The sequence below is a fragment of the Callorhinus ursinus genome, unplaced genomic scaffold (genome assembly GCF_003265705.2).
Source record: "Callorhinus ursinus isolate GAN/ISIS: 27379988/994484 unplaced genomic scaffold, GSC_fseal_2.0 scaffold5, whole genome shotgun sequence".
Taxonomy (NCBI): domain Eukaryota; kingdom Metazoa; phylum Chordata; class Mammalia; order Carnivora; family Otariidae; genus Callorhinus; species Callorhinus ursinus.
Window position 1 is genome coordinate 37,473,865 of NW_027397067.1, and position 17,770 is coordinate 37,491,634.

The following is a 17,770-nucleotide window of genomic DNA, read 5'->3' on the forward strand; positions in this document are numbered from 1 at the left end:
TATTATATTTAAATTATGAAAGATGTAACCATTGGGGAAAACAGGGTGAAGGATACTGGGACCTCTCTATATTACCTTTGTAACTCCCTGTGGCTCCATTTTTAATCCCAAATAAAAAAGTTTTTAAAACTTGCACCTGGGGATCTTAGCTTCCTGGGGCTACCATAAGGAAGAACCACAAACTCGGTGGCTCAAACCACAGAAATGTATTCTCTCATATTTCTGGAGGCTAGAAGTCCAAAATCAAGATGTTAACAGAGTTGGTTCCTTCTGAGGGCTATGAGAGAGAATTTGTTTCATGACTATCTCCTAGCCTCTGGTAGCCTTAGGCATTCCTTGGCTTGTAGATAGTTTTCTTCTTGTGTCTTCACAGTATCTTCACTTTATATGCCTGTCAGCATCAAAATTTCTCCTTCTTATAAGGATACTAGTCATATTGGATTAGGCCCCATCCTAATGACCTCATCTTAACTTGAGGCAGAGACCTGTTTCCAAACATGGTTAAATTCACAGGTACTGGGGGTTAAGACTTCAACATCTTTTTAGGGTACACAATTCAACCCGTAACACTGCGTCTAAAAGCATCAACTGCACAAATGCAGGAGAGAAAACCGGATCTCAAGGCAGTTTATATTAAAAACAAACAAAGAAAGAAACAACAAACAAAAGCTCCAGTTTTAGTTGACCACAGGTTCAACCCTAAATTAATAGTTTAACAAGACTGCTTAAAAAAATTAATATTGTCTTCCATTGTACTAACAGATTCAGATCAGAGACAGGCATAGCCACATGTCCCTCTCACCTATCAAACCTCATATGGAATTTTCTAATCTATTTGGATTTAGGGGAATACTGGTGAAGTTGAGTAGATTCATAGGAAAACCACTGTGAGTCTGAAAACCAAGTTGAAATAAACAAGATACATTAGATGCCAAAAACTAAAGATGACATAACTGCTTTCAAAGTATTCAGTTTTTAAATCCCTCATATCACCTTAAAAAGTGGTATCCCCTTTAGGGGCACCTGGGTGGTGCAGTTAGGCATCAGACTCTTGGTTTCAGCTCAGGTCCTATGATCTCAGAGTTGTGTGATCTCAGGGTCATGAGATCGAGCCCTGCGTTTGGCTCCACACTCAGGGCAAAGTCTGCTCGAGACTCTCCCTCTCCCTCTGCCCCTCCCCACCGAGCGCTCGTGCTCTCTCTCTCAAATATATAAATAAATCTTTTAAAAAAAAAGTGGTATCCCCTTTGTGTTTGCTGAATGAATGACAAAGCTCAAATTGTCTAGGTAGAAGAATTAGGTCAATTTAATATAGCATAAGCAGCTAATATGAAGACCAGAACTTTGTAAAACTCAGAATGTTAGAGAATTTTAATAATAGAAACTTCTAATCAATCAATGGAAACACCTTGTTCAAAATGTAGTTTATTCCCTATTGTCAGGAAATGTTCAAAGGAAGCTGAGCAACCCTTTGCTAGGTATTCATTCAATGGGAGATTGTACTAGCATCTTCAAACTTTTTTTTTTTTTTTTTTTTTACTTTTCAGCACTTTCACAGAAAGATACATTAATTTAACTTCTTAGGAATTTTTAAAAATAATTTCACCTTTTTCTGAATGCTAAATGATAAAAGTGCAACTCTAGATTGAAAAATGTTTGAGAAAACTATTATCAATACTATATTAATAGGTTGACTTTAATGTTCTTTATTAATAATTCTAGCATGAGAACTGTTTACTTTTTTCCAATTGAGATGAAGAATTTGGTTTAATTTAGCTTATCAGAAAAAGCATCATTTATCAACAATTTTAAAATAACATGTTCAATTTTAGGAGTGAGCACAATTAGAATGCTAAATGAGAAACATTATGGTGCTCATTAACTGCAAAATTGTGTACTTCTCTGACTCTCCATAACAATAGACTCCACATCATCACAGAGTTTATCAGGTATTTTTTGAGATTTTTTTAGGAAGAAAATGTACCAAATGTACCCCAAATGTTAGTTTTCCCATGCAAACTGTTCACTATTATGTAATTATAGAGATTTTCCCAGCATTTGTATTATTAAAACTTACTAGGTGCTTTCAGACTGAAAAAGAGAAAAAATTAGAATGAGATGTTTGAAATTCTTGGATTTGTACTTTACGTGGTTTATTTTTTAATTTTTCCATCTTTTTTCTAATTGAAATATTAGAGATTTCAAGCTATTTCATAAAAGAGCATCTGCAGTATAAATAACCTTAATTCTCAGTAAATAGAAAAATCTTAATGTGACTTTAAAGAATTTTTTTTAAGATTTTATTTATCTATTTATCAGAGAGAAAGAGAACAAGCAGGGAGAGCAGCAGGCAGAGGGAGAAGCAGGCTCCCCGCGGAGCAGGGAGCCCGATGCAGGACTTGATCCCAGGACCCTGGAATCATGACCTGAGCAGAAGGCAGACACTCAACAGACTGAGCCACCCAGGAACCCTTTTTTTTTTTTTAAGATTTTATTTATTTATTTGTCAGAGAGAAAGAGTGATTTTACAGGATTTTGAACAGATGAATTCAACATACAAATGTGGTAATTGTTTTTTACCTAATTTGTATAACTATTCTCATTTTTTCTCATTTAGTTGATGTAATTCAGCATCAGTATTCTTTAAGTTTTCTGTCTTTAGCCAATTAATTATGGGAACTAAACAATACATATATGACTAAGAATACATTTTTAAACTCTGTCATGGTGAACACATTCATGAAAGCTAAAGGTTTGAGGTTGTGATAAATAAATTGAATCAACCATTTAGAAGTCTTGCAATGAAAAGAATCTTAGCATTTAAATGAGTTTAAATGAACTCCAGCAATCATCAGGCCAAAATTGCACCATCTATCTCAAAAGAAAATGAAAGCAACTGTGTGGAGGAACAGTACTCTTATTGTCTGCAGGAAAAAATTTGGTACAACCTCAATGAAGAGCAATTCGACAATATAATTTGACGATATAAACCAAAATTACATATGGGCATAACTCTGGTTCAACAATTCACTTGTAGGAATTAGATATATAGATATATTTGCGCAAGTACACATGACATATGTAAAGATTATTTATTACAGCATTATTTGTAATAGCAAATATGTGGAAACAATCTAAGTGTCCACTAATGGAGGACAAATTATGGTATAAAGAAAGGATAAGGAAACTTATGCATTCACATGGAAAGGTATCCAAGATAGACCGTAAGTGAAAAACAAGTGAGGTGAACAGGGTACAGTGTGAAACTAATTATATAAAGTGAGAGACATAATATACATCCACATATATATTTTATATTTAAACCTATTAGCTTTTTATTGAAGTATAACAATACACAGAAAAGTGCATGTTAAGTGTAACCTCAAAGACTGTTCGTAAAGTGAATACACCCATTTAACTGGCATCTAGAGTCTAGGTCCTAGATCAAGAAACAGAAAATTACTATCACCCCAGAAGTCTCATCATGCCCCTTCTAGTCACTACCCTTCTCTCTACAAGATAAGTCAGTATCCTGATTTCTAAAAGCACAGATTAGTGTTTTTTTGCACTTAATAGAAACGGACTCATACAAATATATACTCTTTTGTGTCTGATTTTTTTATCCAACATTATACTTCTGTGATTCACCAATATTGTTGTACACTGTCCAGTCTCATTGCTGTTTAGTGTTCCACTGTGTAAATGTGCCACAATTTATTTACCCAATTCTACAGTTTATGGGTATTTGGATAATTTCCAGTTTGAAGCTATTATAGATAGCACTGCTATGAATACTCCAGCATTTGCATATACATATTCACATACCTAAAGGAGGAATTGATGTTATAGAATCTGCATAGCCACAATTTTAATAGAAACGGCTTTACAGTTTGCAAAATTGGTTGTACCAACTGACACTCCAACCAGCAGTGGGTATGAGAGTTCCAATTGCTACAAATCCTCACCCACACTTGGTATATTCTGTCTTTTAATTTTTAGTTAGTATTTGTGTAATGGTATCACACTGTGGTTTTAACTTGTAGTTCCCTGATAACAGTGTTGAGCACGTTAAGTCTTTCATTTGCTATTTGCTATTTAAATAGCCCCTTTTGTGAGATGTCTAGGTCATCTGCCTAGTTTCCCATGGGATTATCTCTTTTATACTTTTAAATGTTGAAAGATGTGCTTATATTACTTATTTTTTAAGTACTGTAATTAAAATATAAATTTTATAGCGTTCTATGCTTCATGCTCTCTCCTTCTTGGAGATTTACAATATACTGATATTACAAAAGCTCTGAAAAGTCTTACCCTTTTCACCATCACCAGTTTGTAGAAATGTTGTTTCTGTTTTTGTATGATTTTTATTTCTCATAGACTTAATTGCTTTTCACTTAGATTTTTTAAGTTTTCTCTCCAATTTTATCACACATTTCATTAGATCTATCAAACATCAATATAATTTCCCCAAAACTCAAAATTAGATAATGTATAAAATCAATTACTTTAACTAGAGTCTTTCCCTTGGAATCTGCCATCTCCCTGCTCCAGTGAAAAAAGGTTGCTCTCTAATTCTGCTGCATCCTGGGGTTTAAACCTTCACATCCTCCTGGTTCTGTTTTCTGGATCCCATGTCTTTCTCTTTCTTGATTTATTCCCATGTTTTGTTGGAGCACATGTTCCACTCACTTTCTTTCAAAAAAAAAAAAAAAAGAAAAGAAAAAGGTGGATGGAAAGAAAAGAAACATTTGCATCCTTGTATATGTGAAAATGTTTTTATTCTGCCCTTATACTTGATAGTTTGGCTGACTATACAATTGTAGGTTGGAAGCTACTCTCTTTTAGAATTTGAAGAAATTTCATTTCACTGTGTTTTAGCATAAAAGTGTTATTGTTGAGAAATCTAATGCCATTCTAATCCCCATCCCTTTATTCTTGTTTCTTCCTTCTGAAAACCTGTAGAATCTTCTATTTGTTCTTAGGGTTCTGACCTTTTTAAAGGATGTGCTTACATACAGGTCTTTTTTAATTCACTGACGGTACTTGGTGGCCCTTTCAATATGGAGACCCCTGTCCTTCAAACCTGCCAAAATTTCTTGAATTATTGTTTTGATCATTTCCTCCCTTCCTATTTTTTGTTCTTTTTCTGGAACTCTTAGTTTATTAAGTGACTGGAAAATTAAATGAATGAATGAACGATGAATGAATGAATAAATGGGGAAAGTTTTCTGAGCACTTTTTGTAGCAAAAAGCGTATTAAGCAATAAAGCACAGAGTATCAGACCAGATCTTTAAAACTAAATATTTTATTTTAAATCATCAAAATTTTAAAATACAGTGTTTCATCACAACTTCCCAGTATTGTAAAATATAACATTGCTATTCTCATTTCAGGCAACACAAAGATATAGGAAACATTTGTTCTCTGCTGACAAAAACACCCCATTCAAGTCAGGTATTCCTTATTACTGTAGCCTTAGAATTCATTAAAATGCCTAGTATGTACTTAGTATTGTATACAATATTTGCACTCACACTCTACAAAATAATCAAGTAGAAAGGTGTTTGTTCTAAGGTAAAAAACGGAAAGATGTTTGGTTGTTTTTGGTTAAAAATGAAATGCATTCCTCCCAGATCTATGAAAAAGAAATTTTTGCAGTCTTACCTGGAATCAGAGGGACTGACTCTTCTCAAAGTTATTTTTCAATCTCCGTATAGTTATGGACGCCAGAGAGAAGAGAGAGAAAAGTAGCTCCCTAGTAGAGGAGCACGGAACAGGAGCTAAACACCAGAGCTTGTTAACAGAGTCAGCCTCTGACAGGATTTATCACCCACCTCTCACTCCTGACGCACCTGGAAGTGAGGGATGATCGGAGTCCAGGTAGGCAGGTGAATTTACACCCTACCTGACCCGCGGGGCTCATCAGTGCCCAACTCTCGAAGTCACCACCACGCCCACCCCCTCACCGGCGCGTTTCGCGCAGGCGCGGAGTCGGTAATCCGGCGTCCCCGCCCGCACCCCGCCACCCCTGGAGTCTGGCGACTCCCCCACGACTATGAGGCTCAGAGAAGATTCCTCCCTGGTGTGAGAGCACGTTGACCAAAATCGGACACCAGGCTGCTGAAAGGAACTTTTTTTTTCCCCTCAGAGAAAACTTTCCCAAACCTGGAAAGTTGGGGGGAAAGAAGACAAAACGAGCGTCCCTGGCTCCCTTCCCCACCCCTAGCCCCCGCCCCAGCCCCGCGGGTGTCGCCCAGAGCGTGGGGGCCGCACCACATAACGCAGACCCGAGGGCCGCGGGCCGGGGGCCCTCTCCCCGCCTCAGGGTCTGCCGCTGACGTCACCTGAGAAGTTTGGGGAGGGAGGAGCTTGGACTGCCCGGCTCTGGTGGCTGGTGCGCCTGGGAAGGCCAGGTCGGGGGAGGAGGCTCCTCCTCGACGCGTAGTCCCGGCAGAGTTGACTACGATACCCAGAAAAGTCCGCTCTGACTCCAGAAAAGCAACGACTGGCGTGGGCCGCGGAGGCCATGGGCTGCCTCGTGACCTAGTGTCCCGCCGCGGGAAGTGCCCGGGTGCTCCGGCTCCGGCACGGGGGTGGGGAGGCGAGTGCGGGCGCCCGAGCGCAGCCGAGGAGCCACGGAAGCCGCCGAAGCGGCGGGCACACCCAGAGCCGGCCAGCGGCCTCAGAGCCCGCGCCGCCCGCGACCATGAACCGGGAGGCTATCTGCAGCGCCCTGCCCACCATTCCCTGCCACAAGCTCGCCGACCTGCGCTACCTGAGCCGCGGCGCGTCGGGCACCGTGTCGTCCGCCCGCCACGCAGACTGGCGCGTTCAGGTGGCCGTGAAGCAGCTGCATATCCACACCCCTATGCTCGACAGGTAGGGCACCCCCGCGGAGCCCCGAACACCAGCCCCGAGCAAGCGGGCTCTAGAGCCCGAACGGCGGCGACACTTGCGGTCGGCCCCACCCCTCGTCACCTCTGGGCAGCCCTTCAAGGCTCGGGGCTTGCGTGGTGGGGAGAACTGGCTTCGTTGGAGATGCAGCTCTCGCATTCCTCTGCTCACCCCGTCTCTCCACCGCCCTCTCCTGCTCTGTCCCTCTTACTCCTGGACTTCCTTTCTCCAGAACACCAAAAGTCAGGGTGTTTCGGTGTAGGCCTGCGGTTGTTTTTGTTTTGTTTGTGGTTTATTACGTATGGTCATGAAAGTTGAGATACCAAACTCTACTTGCTTTAGTTTCTCTTCTCACTCTCGCAGGGAAGCCTGTCCCCAGAGGATAAGTGTATTATTTTGCTAACAATACGCTGAATCAGAAGACAAACGACCAGAAATTTTGAACGTCTTTCACATCCTGAACAATTTCCCTGCACTGTCTAGGTTTTAAGGGAAAGTTAGTATTAGTTTCTGTTTCCAGAAAAACATTTCATTCCTGTACCATTGACCTGGGATCGAAGGTATTAGTCAGTGGGTCTAGTCATTTAGTCTTGTGTATTTGCCTTCCAGTAGGCCCTGCATTCAGTCCTTAGTGAGTTAACATCCATGATTGCAACACTCTCCTCTCCTCCCCCTCTATCTAATGTCAGAATTCATCATGCTGGGTGCCTGATTGGTCAGAGGCTGTTGGTGTCCAATGTGAGATAAATCCCTCAGCTTCAGCTCTACCAATGTTACTGGACTTTCATCTGCCTGTAGCTTTACTTTGCTGTCTTGCTATCAGGCTTGGGTGGGCCAGATCTCACAGTAAATTTGAGACACTTGTGGAGATTGTTCCCACTTTTTGTATATCATAATCCAGATCTAGTGATAGATAAGATGTGGTGTCTGTTTCACCTGGACCTTGAGTTCTGTGGAGCAAGTGCTAGGCAAATGTATGTATGTGTATGTAGTCAAGTTTGAAGGGTGGTGGTTGGTTAAAAAGACTGAAAATATTTTAGAATCAGCTCTGTAAATTTATGGATATCTAACCCTAATGGACCCTTTAGGTATTCTAAAGCAAGTTGATCTTCCTGTTTTGGATGCTGCTTCTCAAGATTTTAATTTATCCAAGTTTTGTGCTATTTGGGAGCAAAGAAATGAAGAGGGGGTTCCCTTTCTATTCTTATTAACAGTTTTCATAACCTAAAACTCTTCAGTAAATTGGTAGGAAATTCTGTTGTCCAAGAAGTCATAAGGACCAGTTAAACCCTCTGGCATTACTGCCTCAGGTTCTTTTTCCCACTTTGTTACCTAAGATGTTAACCTTAGCGGTATTCTTGTAATCTCAGCATAGGACAGGGCTATGCAGTTGACTCACAGGGTGTCCATTTCCTCACATAAAGTGGGAATAATAAATGCATGGACTTGGGCTCTGGTGTGGAAAAGGTTTGCATTGTTCTTTGAGACCATCTGGAAGAAAAATAAGTTTATGTGCAGTTACGTGTTCTTATTTTAGTGATTGGTGAGTCATTCTCCGTAACCTGACTTCTCCCCAATGAGTGGGCCTTCCCCAACAATCTCCCGACTGTTTATGTGTGGATGAGTCTGATTGGTTTTTCAAACACTGTGTGGATGACATAACTGTTTTGTGACTGAAATTTTGAGTTGGGTAATTTTGGTGATATGCCTATGAAAACTGTAACTTTTAGTTTTTAAAAATATAAAACCTATTTTAGACCTATTTATTTTTGGCTTTTTCTGTTTTGCCACTTACTCGATTTTCCTGAAATCTGACTTCAAGAACTTTCCTTGATCCTTTCCTTTCTCTGATCAAGCGGTGGAATGGAGAGAACACAGGCTTTGGAGTCCCACAACTGCAATTCAAATCTGACTCCAACCCTACCACTTAATGTTGGCCTATTAGAAAATTATTTATCTGAGCCTCAGTGCCCTCAATATAAAGTGGTGTTAAGGTAACCAACTTTAGAGGGTTGGTCTTTGGATGATAGTACATATAAAGTGTATGACACATAATAGGATCACAGTAGAAGGAAGAATGCCTGATACTCTTAATGAGAGAAAGAACAAGTGTATTAAGTATCACTGAGACTTCAGCGTGCTCTCTCTATAGTTTTTTTTTCTCAGTGTATCCAGAAATCTTCAAGTCCATCCTCTGTCTCTCTGCAAGAGTGCTAAACAATAAGATGTAGTTCTTGTTGACCTCCATCTCTTACCTTTCAAATTAGGGAAGATAAGTTTAATTAAAACAGGTCTCATAAACTGAATAATAGGTTGCCTCACAGAGTATTAAGTGGCTGAGAACAGGGAGAAGGAAAAAAGCTTTTTACTTTATGTCCTCTTGTAACTCTTGAATTTTAAAACATATAAATATATTACCTATTCAGAACATAAATAAGATTTTTTGCTTTATTTTGCCTTTTGTTTGCTTTTAGAGCAAGCCTCATAGTCTGATGTGGAATGTCTGTTTTCTTATTTCAACAGCCATTCATCCAGAGCTTGAGTGGTTTAAGCACCAACTAATCATCATTGCTTACCCAATAAACTTCTGGAAATGTTTCTATTTTGTTATTGCTGCTACCAACACATCTGTCTATGGTAAAAACCAGTGACATCTCCAATTCCCTTGCTTTTTTTTTTTTTCTTTAATTTGTCTACCGTAGTCACCACCACCTGGGCATTCTATTCAGCTAGTGTTTTTCTTTCCATTTTCACTGTGACCTTTATAGTTTCAGACTCTCATTGCTTCACATCTTTAATTAGTATTGTAATATTCTAACACATGACTTTCAAACTCTGCCCATTTCTGCTGATTGTACATCCTTCTGCCCAGATAATTGTCCAGAAAGTTTGCTCTGCTCATGTCATTACCCTGCTCAAAAACCTACAATCACAATTTGCTAACTACCAAATAGAATGTAAATACCCTCACCTGGCTTTAGGGCTCGGAGATGAGGCTCTAGCCTACCCTATTCACCTTCATTCCTTTCACATGCTCTTTTAGGTATCCTGATTCATATTAAACAATCTGCCATTTTCCAAACACAACCTTCACTGTAACTTCCTTGAATACATTTGATACATATCTACCAAGTGCCGGGTCCTGTTTTCAGGTCTTAGGGACACACAGATGAGAAAGAAAAGCAAAAGTCCTCCCATCTTGGAGGCCATATCCATCTTGGCCCTTTTACCAATGGTTGATGTTCTGTCTTCCCTTAAAGTACAGTTGAAATCCCTCTTTAAAGACTGTCAACTCCCCTAGCCCAAAGTTTACTCTTTTTCTGAGTTCCCCATAGTTCTCTATTTATTCATTTGCTTACTTACTTAACTTGCTTGCTTATTTATTTGTTTATGATGGTACTTATCACATTCTGCCTTATGTTTTAAGTATGCATTTTCTTTCTTTTTTTTACTTGCTTTCCTTTTTTTAACTTTATTGAGGAATAATTGACACATGTAATTATATATAAAGTGCACATTTGCACTTTATATATAATTACATGATGATGTAATTATATGATGATTTGATAGACATATGCATTGTGGAGTGATTACCAAGATCAAGATAATTAACACATCCAAAGAATACCTCCAAATGGCCAATAGGTATATATGAAATGGTCTTCAACATCACTAATCATTAGGGAAATGCAAATCAAAATCACAATGAGTATTTATTTTTCTTAGAAAATTTCTTGGCAGCTTGAGGACACAGACTATGTTTATCTTTATATTTTCCAAAATGTTGAGCATAGTTTTCATTCATAATAAATGTTCAGTATTTATTTGTTTTGTGAATAAATAAGCAAATGAACCTGGGATCCAGAGTTGCCCCAGGGATCTGTTATAAGCATTTACCTGTCCTAAGTGTTCTTTTCCTGAGTTCCATTGTATAATTTCTAAGCATTTTTGACCCGTATGCAACTGTTACCGTCTAGTCATTTAAATCTACAACATTTAAATGTATTATTTAAATATTTGGGAAAAATGCACATGGTATGCAACCATGATATTTAATATAATATTCTAATCAAATATCTAATACAACATAAACTTTAATTCAAACAGCAATAATTCTAATATCAATAGACTTTATAAACTTACTCAAATATTGTGTCCTTTTCCTTTCCTAGGAAAGTACAATAATAATAACCTGTGTATATCGCACTTTTTTCTGTCAGTGGCTCAGAGAAGTTATTATGGACTCTAAACAGACCTGTGGAATGTATAGGGCAGATATTATCCCTACTTTAAATATGAAGAAACTAAGGGACAGAGAAGTTGCATAATTTACATGAGGTCAATTAATGGGGGAAAAAATCTAGTCCTAATGTTATAGGCATGATTATTGTGTATTTTTCATTACTTTGAAATAATTACGCATTTTCTTTCTTTAGTGAAAGAAATGATGTTTTAAGAGAAGCTGAAATTTTACACAAAGCTAGATTTAGTTACATTCTTCCAATTTTGGGAATTTGCAATGAGCCTGAATTTTTGGGAATAGTTACGGAATACATGCCAAATGGATCATTAAATGAACTCCTACATAGGGTAAGTATTGTGCATTTTTAGTAGCTATCATTCTGTTATTCAAGCTATCTAGTGTTTTGGTTTTACATATGATCGGATTATTTGGAGAGCTGTAGATGAGTCAAAATAAGAATAATGGAAAACAATTACATTGGTAAAGTTAGACAAGTTATGGCTTCTTTTGTGTTGTTAAAAGTATCAGAGAGTCAGGCCCTACATTCTGCAGGACTGAGGTTATTTTGCTTAGGTTACTGTTCCTGAGGTGTAACTGAATTCCAGTAACCACATGTGTATATACAGAGGTAGGAGAGGGGGAGAGAACAGATAAACTCTGTACACTATATAACCTCCTGTTAGTTAAGCCAGATTTTATTTTATCTTAAAAACAATTTAGGATTCAAATTAAATGTTAATAATACCCATCCATAAAGTTCTAAATAGGCCAAATAAGTCTGTCTCTGAGTACCAAATACATCGGTTTTTCCAATAATAGACAAAGGCATGAGCCATTTACCTTTTTATCAATGTACTAGTTACTCTGGCTTTGATTGTGAATCCCATCAGTAAGCAAACTGGAGGGGTGGGTCCTCATTCTTATCAGTAAGCAAATTTGTGAATCCTTAGTCTCAAACTGTATGTATTCATCTATTGTTTGCTTGATCTTATATTATTAATACTATCTGCAACCTGCAGTTTCTGTTGAGAAATCTTTTTTTAAAATCACTGGGTCTCTGGGCGCCTGGGTGGCTCAGTTGGTTAAGCGACTGCCTTCGGCTCAGGTCATGATCCCGGAGTCCTAGGATCGAGTCCCACATCGGGCTCCCGGCTCAGCAGGGAGCCTGCTTCTCCCTCTGACCCTCTCCCCTCTCATGCTGTTTCTCGCTCTCTCAAATAAATAAATAAAAATCTTTAAAATAAATAAAATAAATAAATAAATAAATAAAAATAAAATCACTCGGTCTGTTTTGTGAGTGTTGGTTTAGTTAAAATCTGGTAACATGATCTATAAATTCCAATTAGTGGATGCTCCTAAAGTCTGATACATCACAACGTTCTGTAAGCAAACGAGAGAATGGATGCCACTCATGGAGTGACTTCGTCTTTATTTCAGCAGATAATCACTTTCTATTTATGACGGGACCATCTGAGACAAGGACAGAGTACGATAACTGGTGTCTGTGTATAATATTTGTATAACAACACAGCAATTGATATAAATATTACTTAAGCACAATTTCCTTTTTAAAAAAATGAATATAAGTATAAATTCTAATATTTTCTTCCCACACTCCAGTAGCCATTAGATACTCTGATACCCAAAATTGGAACCCATTAGAAATTATAGAGCCTCCTTCAGGGGACTGCCAACTCCTAGAAGGAATCATAACATATAGAGTGAGTGTTCTACCTCTGTCTCCATGATCAAAAGCCTCCATGTGATACTATACTGCACAGAGGCCTTGTGACTCCTTTGAACTACATAATTTTCAGAAGAAAATTACCTTTTTACAGACTAAAAGATTCAGTTACTCACTGGGATGGAGGTCTGTGTATACCAGAGGAAGTAATGTCTTATGTTTCTTTTGGTTTTCTTTGTTGTATTATTAGAGCGGGATTTATCTTGAAGTACTCTCCCCCAACCTCAAAGAAGATTGTTAAAAAAAAATCAAAATAGAATGTAAACAGCTGGTTAATCAAAGAGCTATACACTTACCCATTTGCAGAAAAAATTCTCAAGAACAGATTTGAGCTTTCAGTAAAAGCATACTTTTTCATGTCATTTAGAATGTATCCAGTAGCTTGGTGCCTGGTGATTCATTGCCAGATCTTCCCAAATTATCTAATTTTTCTGAGTATGTTCATTCTCCTAGGAAGCTACACTAACTTTTATGTTCAAAAAGTTCAGATGAATATCACTTGTAAGTACCAAGATATATAAAACATTATATTTTAAATATGTCTGTATTGCATACACTTAAAAATGAAGATGATCTTTGTCTCTTTCACAAAAGCAAAACTTCCAAAGGCTAATTTTTCAATCTAGAATACAAAAATTGTATGATAAGAAGTATGAGAAATTCATGCTTAGTAAATAAATATAATATGGTCATAATTTTAATTGATGTAATGATTATTGTAATAAGGTATGATTTTATATCAATAGGAAAATTAAAATATAAATTTTGAGTTAATGGTATGTACCAAGAAGAAATTTTGTGTGTGTGTGTGTGCATGTAGTTTTTTGATACAAACCATAGAATGAGAGATAGGTGTGAGTATAGGTAATGTGTTTGGGTATTACACAGAAAAAAAAAAATTGAAAACTGTTTAAATGAAGAAAGAAGAGCCAATACCATGTAGTTGTATTACCAACATAAACTAAAAGGAAATAACAGAACTATAAAGTCATCATTATTTTTTCTAAAAACTGAGGAAAATAAGATATACATGGATGTTAAATAATATCAAATTGTACCGTGATACTATGTAATAAAAATGAACATATGTCTTGACTTTTGTTTATACTGTATTTCCACATAGAATATTTAATTTTCTAAGTGGAAATGTAATGAATATGGTCACTTATTTTCATTTTGTTTATTTTCATATATCTGAAGAAAACAGAATATCCTGATGTTCCTTGGCCACTGAGATTTCGCATCCTGCATGAAATTGCACTGGGTGTAAACTACCTGCACAATATGAATCCTCCTCTACTTCATCATGACTTGAAGACTCAAAATATCTTATTGGATAATGAATTTCATGTTAAGGTAATTACTTAAAAAAAAGTTTATCTGCATCCTTGAGATTAATCGTTTTAAAGACTTTTTAGTGTTTTTTTCTCAACCAATTTAATATCTTTCCGTTTTCCATAGCCTATAATTCTTTTCTTCAGTGTCCCTTCTTCCAGCTTCAGTGGCTTAGTTATTCCTAGGCTTGAAAGATAAATAGAATTATGGTACAAAATACAAAGTCATTATGTCCTTAATTGAAATGATCAAGTAAGCCCTTTTTTTTCTTCTGATTTTGCAGTTATTATAGATTCACAGGAAGTTGCAAAGATAATACAAAGAGAGTCCATGAACCCTTCACTCAGTTTCTGCCAGTGATTACATTACATGTAATTACAGTACAATTTCAAGCCCAGGAATTTGACATTGGTACAGTGCATGTATATAGTTTATGTGTTACTTTATCACATGTGTGACCATCACAGCAATCAAGATATAGCACTGTTCTATCATCACAAATATATCACTCATGCTACCCCTTTGTATTCACACTCATCTCCTCCCTTCCACTATCCCTAACCACTGACAACCACTAATCTGTTCTCTATCTCTATGATTTTGTCATTTTGAAAGTGTTGTATAAATGGAAACATACAGTATGTGGTATTTTGAGATTAACATTGTTTACTTAGCATAATACCTTTGAGATCCATCCAAGTTGTTGCTTATGTCAATAGCGGTTCTTTTTTATTGGTAAATGGTATTTCATGGTATGTGTATACCAAAATTGTTTAACCATTCACCTACTGAAAGGTATTTATATTGTTTCCAGTCTTTGACAGTTACAATAAAACTCCTGTGAACAATCCTGTGCAACTTTTTGAATGAACATAAGTTTTTGTTCCTCTAGATAACCAAGAGCTAATGTCTAGGAGTGCAATTGCTGGGTAAGGGTTTGTTTAGTTTTTTAGGAAACTACCAAACTATTTTTGAGGGGCTGTACCTTTGTACATCCTACCAGCAATGTATGATTGACCCAGCTTTTCCATATCCTGACCAGCATTTGGTATTGTCACAGTTTTTTATTTTAGCATGATAATAGGTATATAGTGATAGCTCATCATAGTCTTAATTCCATTTTCCTAGTGGCTAATGATGTTGAACACTTTCTCATTTGCTATCTATATCCTTTTCAGTGAAATGTCTCTTCATGTCTTAAGCCCATTTTCTAATTGGATCTTTTGGGATTTTTATTACTGGGTTTTGAGAGTTCTTTAGATTTTTAAATATGAGTCCTTCATCAGATATGTAGTTTGCAAATATTTTCTCCCACTTGGTGGTTTGTTCTTTTCATCCTTTTAACAAGGTCTTTCACAAAGAGAAGTTTTTAATTTTGATGAAGTCCAATTTATCAGGGTTTTTTTTTCCTTTATGATAATTCTTTGCTGTCATATCTAAGTAGCCTTTATCATGCCATAGGTATTAAGGATTTTCTTCTATGTTATCTTCTAAAAGTTTTAGAGTTTTATGTTTTACATTTAAATCTAGGACCTACTTTGAATTAACTTTTGTATAAGTCATAAGATTTAGGTGCCTAAAGGCACCAGGTGTAGTAGTGATTTCATAGTTTACCCTCTATCTAACTGATGACAGCAAATAAAAAGTAGTTGCTAAGTAACTAACACTAAATGTAACTCACTTTATTTTTATGTTATTTTGTTATACTTCTTATAATAATATATGTAATTAGAGATTACTGTAAATATCAAAAAATGTTCAAAGAAAAAATAACAGGGAAGTTGGAACAATAGAAAAATTAATACAAAAAATGTGAGAAAAGTTAAATAAAAAACAAAACCTCTGTTAAAGGCACTTCCTCTCCCTAGAATAAAATGGGAGGGGAAAGGAAAAGAAGCAAGCTGCCATCTCAGTACTACTAAAAAAAGAAACTAATCTATTACATCAGCTATGAAACCACACAGGTAGAAGTGCCTTAATGGTCAGCAAGTCCATTCAAGTCTGGATCCTCACTATAATAGTCCCTTATCTCCCAAGGCAGTTAGTCTATGACAGGGGAATCTTAATCTCCATACTTAAATGACTGTGACATTTTCTTATATGATTAATCAAAATGCCTTCCATTTGTTTTCATCCATGGGTCCTAGTTCTATTCTTTGTGATAAACTGAATAAGTCCAATTCTACTTCCCATATGACAGCCCTCTCAATGTTTACAGATGGCTATAATCCCCCTGCCCCTGACATACACTTGTGTTTTGTTCTTCTGTGTTCTGAACATCCTTAGTTCTTTCAACCAGCTTCCTTATTACATTGCTTTTAATCACAGGTTCTATCCAGATGCTTCTGTGTTTAAATCTCTGTTAAATTTTTATCCTCACAATGAAACAAAATACTCCTTGTGACCTTATGAATATAGACTTGAATGGAAGTGTCATTTCCCTGGTCCCTAAGCACTTTGTTTAATAATTAATGAATCATTGGCTTTTGGGGGGTGATCGTTTCACAACGTTTAAATTGGGCTTAGCATCAACAAGCCCTGAGAGGTTCTTTTGTTTAGGTATTACTGCTTAAGCCACATCTCCTTATCGTGTACTTTGCAGAATACTTTCTGGACATCATCAAAGTTTATTTTGTTAGATTTGAGCGATCACTTCCACCTCTTAAGATCTTTTTCAGCATTATTTCTGTAGCTCAAGGGTTTTAACTTTGTCTCCCAGCTTTATGTCATCCTCAGATTTAATTAGCTAGTTTTTGTATCTTTAAGTCATGATTAAATATTAACCAGTACAGAGCTCAGATCAGAGCCTCACAACATGGTGCTTAGAACCTCCTTCCAGGTCAGTATCAATCCTTAATTAGCACTTTTGGAGACTAATCATTAATTTTGTGTGGACTACTTTGTGCAGAACTGTTTTACATATTTCTCCATTTTTTTCCTTGAGAATATCATCAGGAGTCCTTGCTTGACTAGTTTCCCAGGTGTCCTCCTGGCTTATTCCCTCACCTTCTTTAGAATGGCTTTCCCTGATGACCTACCCAGTTCCTCTGTGCCTTTGCACCTTGATTTATGCTTCTGCATATTATTTTTCACCATCTGTCATATTTTTATTAATATGTTTATTGACTGTCTCCCCCAATTAGAAAATAAACTCCATGAAGACTGAAATTTAGTCTATTTTATTAAACTGCCACCTGCTCAGCAGTTGCCATATTGAAGCATTAACTAAGTATTTGTTGAATAAACAAATGAATGAATTCCAGATCTTCTATAATATATGGATAGGCCTGATAACTTAATAGTCAAGCATGTTATTATAAAATATAAAGTGTTTTATAATATGCAAACTGTTTTAACATTTACTCTTTGACAGTACTATTGTCAAAAAAGGAAATGAAATTGGTCATAATTTTAGTCAGTAAACATTTATGGAGCAGCAGTGGCATTGTGCCAAGGACTTGGGATATAGCATGTGAGACCTGAAACTGACCACTGGTCTGATATGATTTGTTTTTCATGAATTCTTGCTGGTATCCCTTTTATTAAATTTTCT

General features: G+C 36.8%; 1 protein-coding gene across 4 annotated transcripts in view; it reads left to right on the forward strand.

Annotated features, from left to right (window-relative positions):
- Positions 1–6,379: 6,379 nt before the first annotated feature.
- The window catches only part of RIPK2 (receptor interacting serine/threonine kinase 2), a 30,861-nt gene continuing 19,470 nt past the window's right edge, over positions 6,380–17,770 (forward strand). For 2 of the 4 annotated variants that reach the window (XM_025870802.2, XM_025870803.2), the window contains exons 1-3: positions 6,380–6,880; positions 11,332–11,485; positions 14,083–14,238. In XM_025870802.2, coding sequence (XP_025726587.1) covers positions 6,708–6,880; positions 11,332–11,485; positions 14,083–14,238 — 483 coding nt within the window. In that variant the 5' untranslated portion in view covers positions 6,380–6,707. The remainder of the gene's footprint in view (positions 6,881–11,331; positions 11,486–14,082; positions 14,239–17,770) is intronic. The other 2 variants (XM_073892941.1, XM_073892942.1) reach the window with 2 other exon arrangements.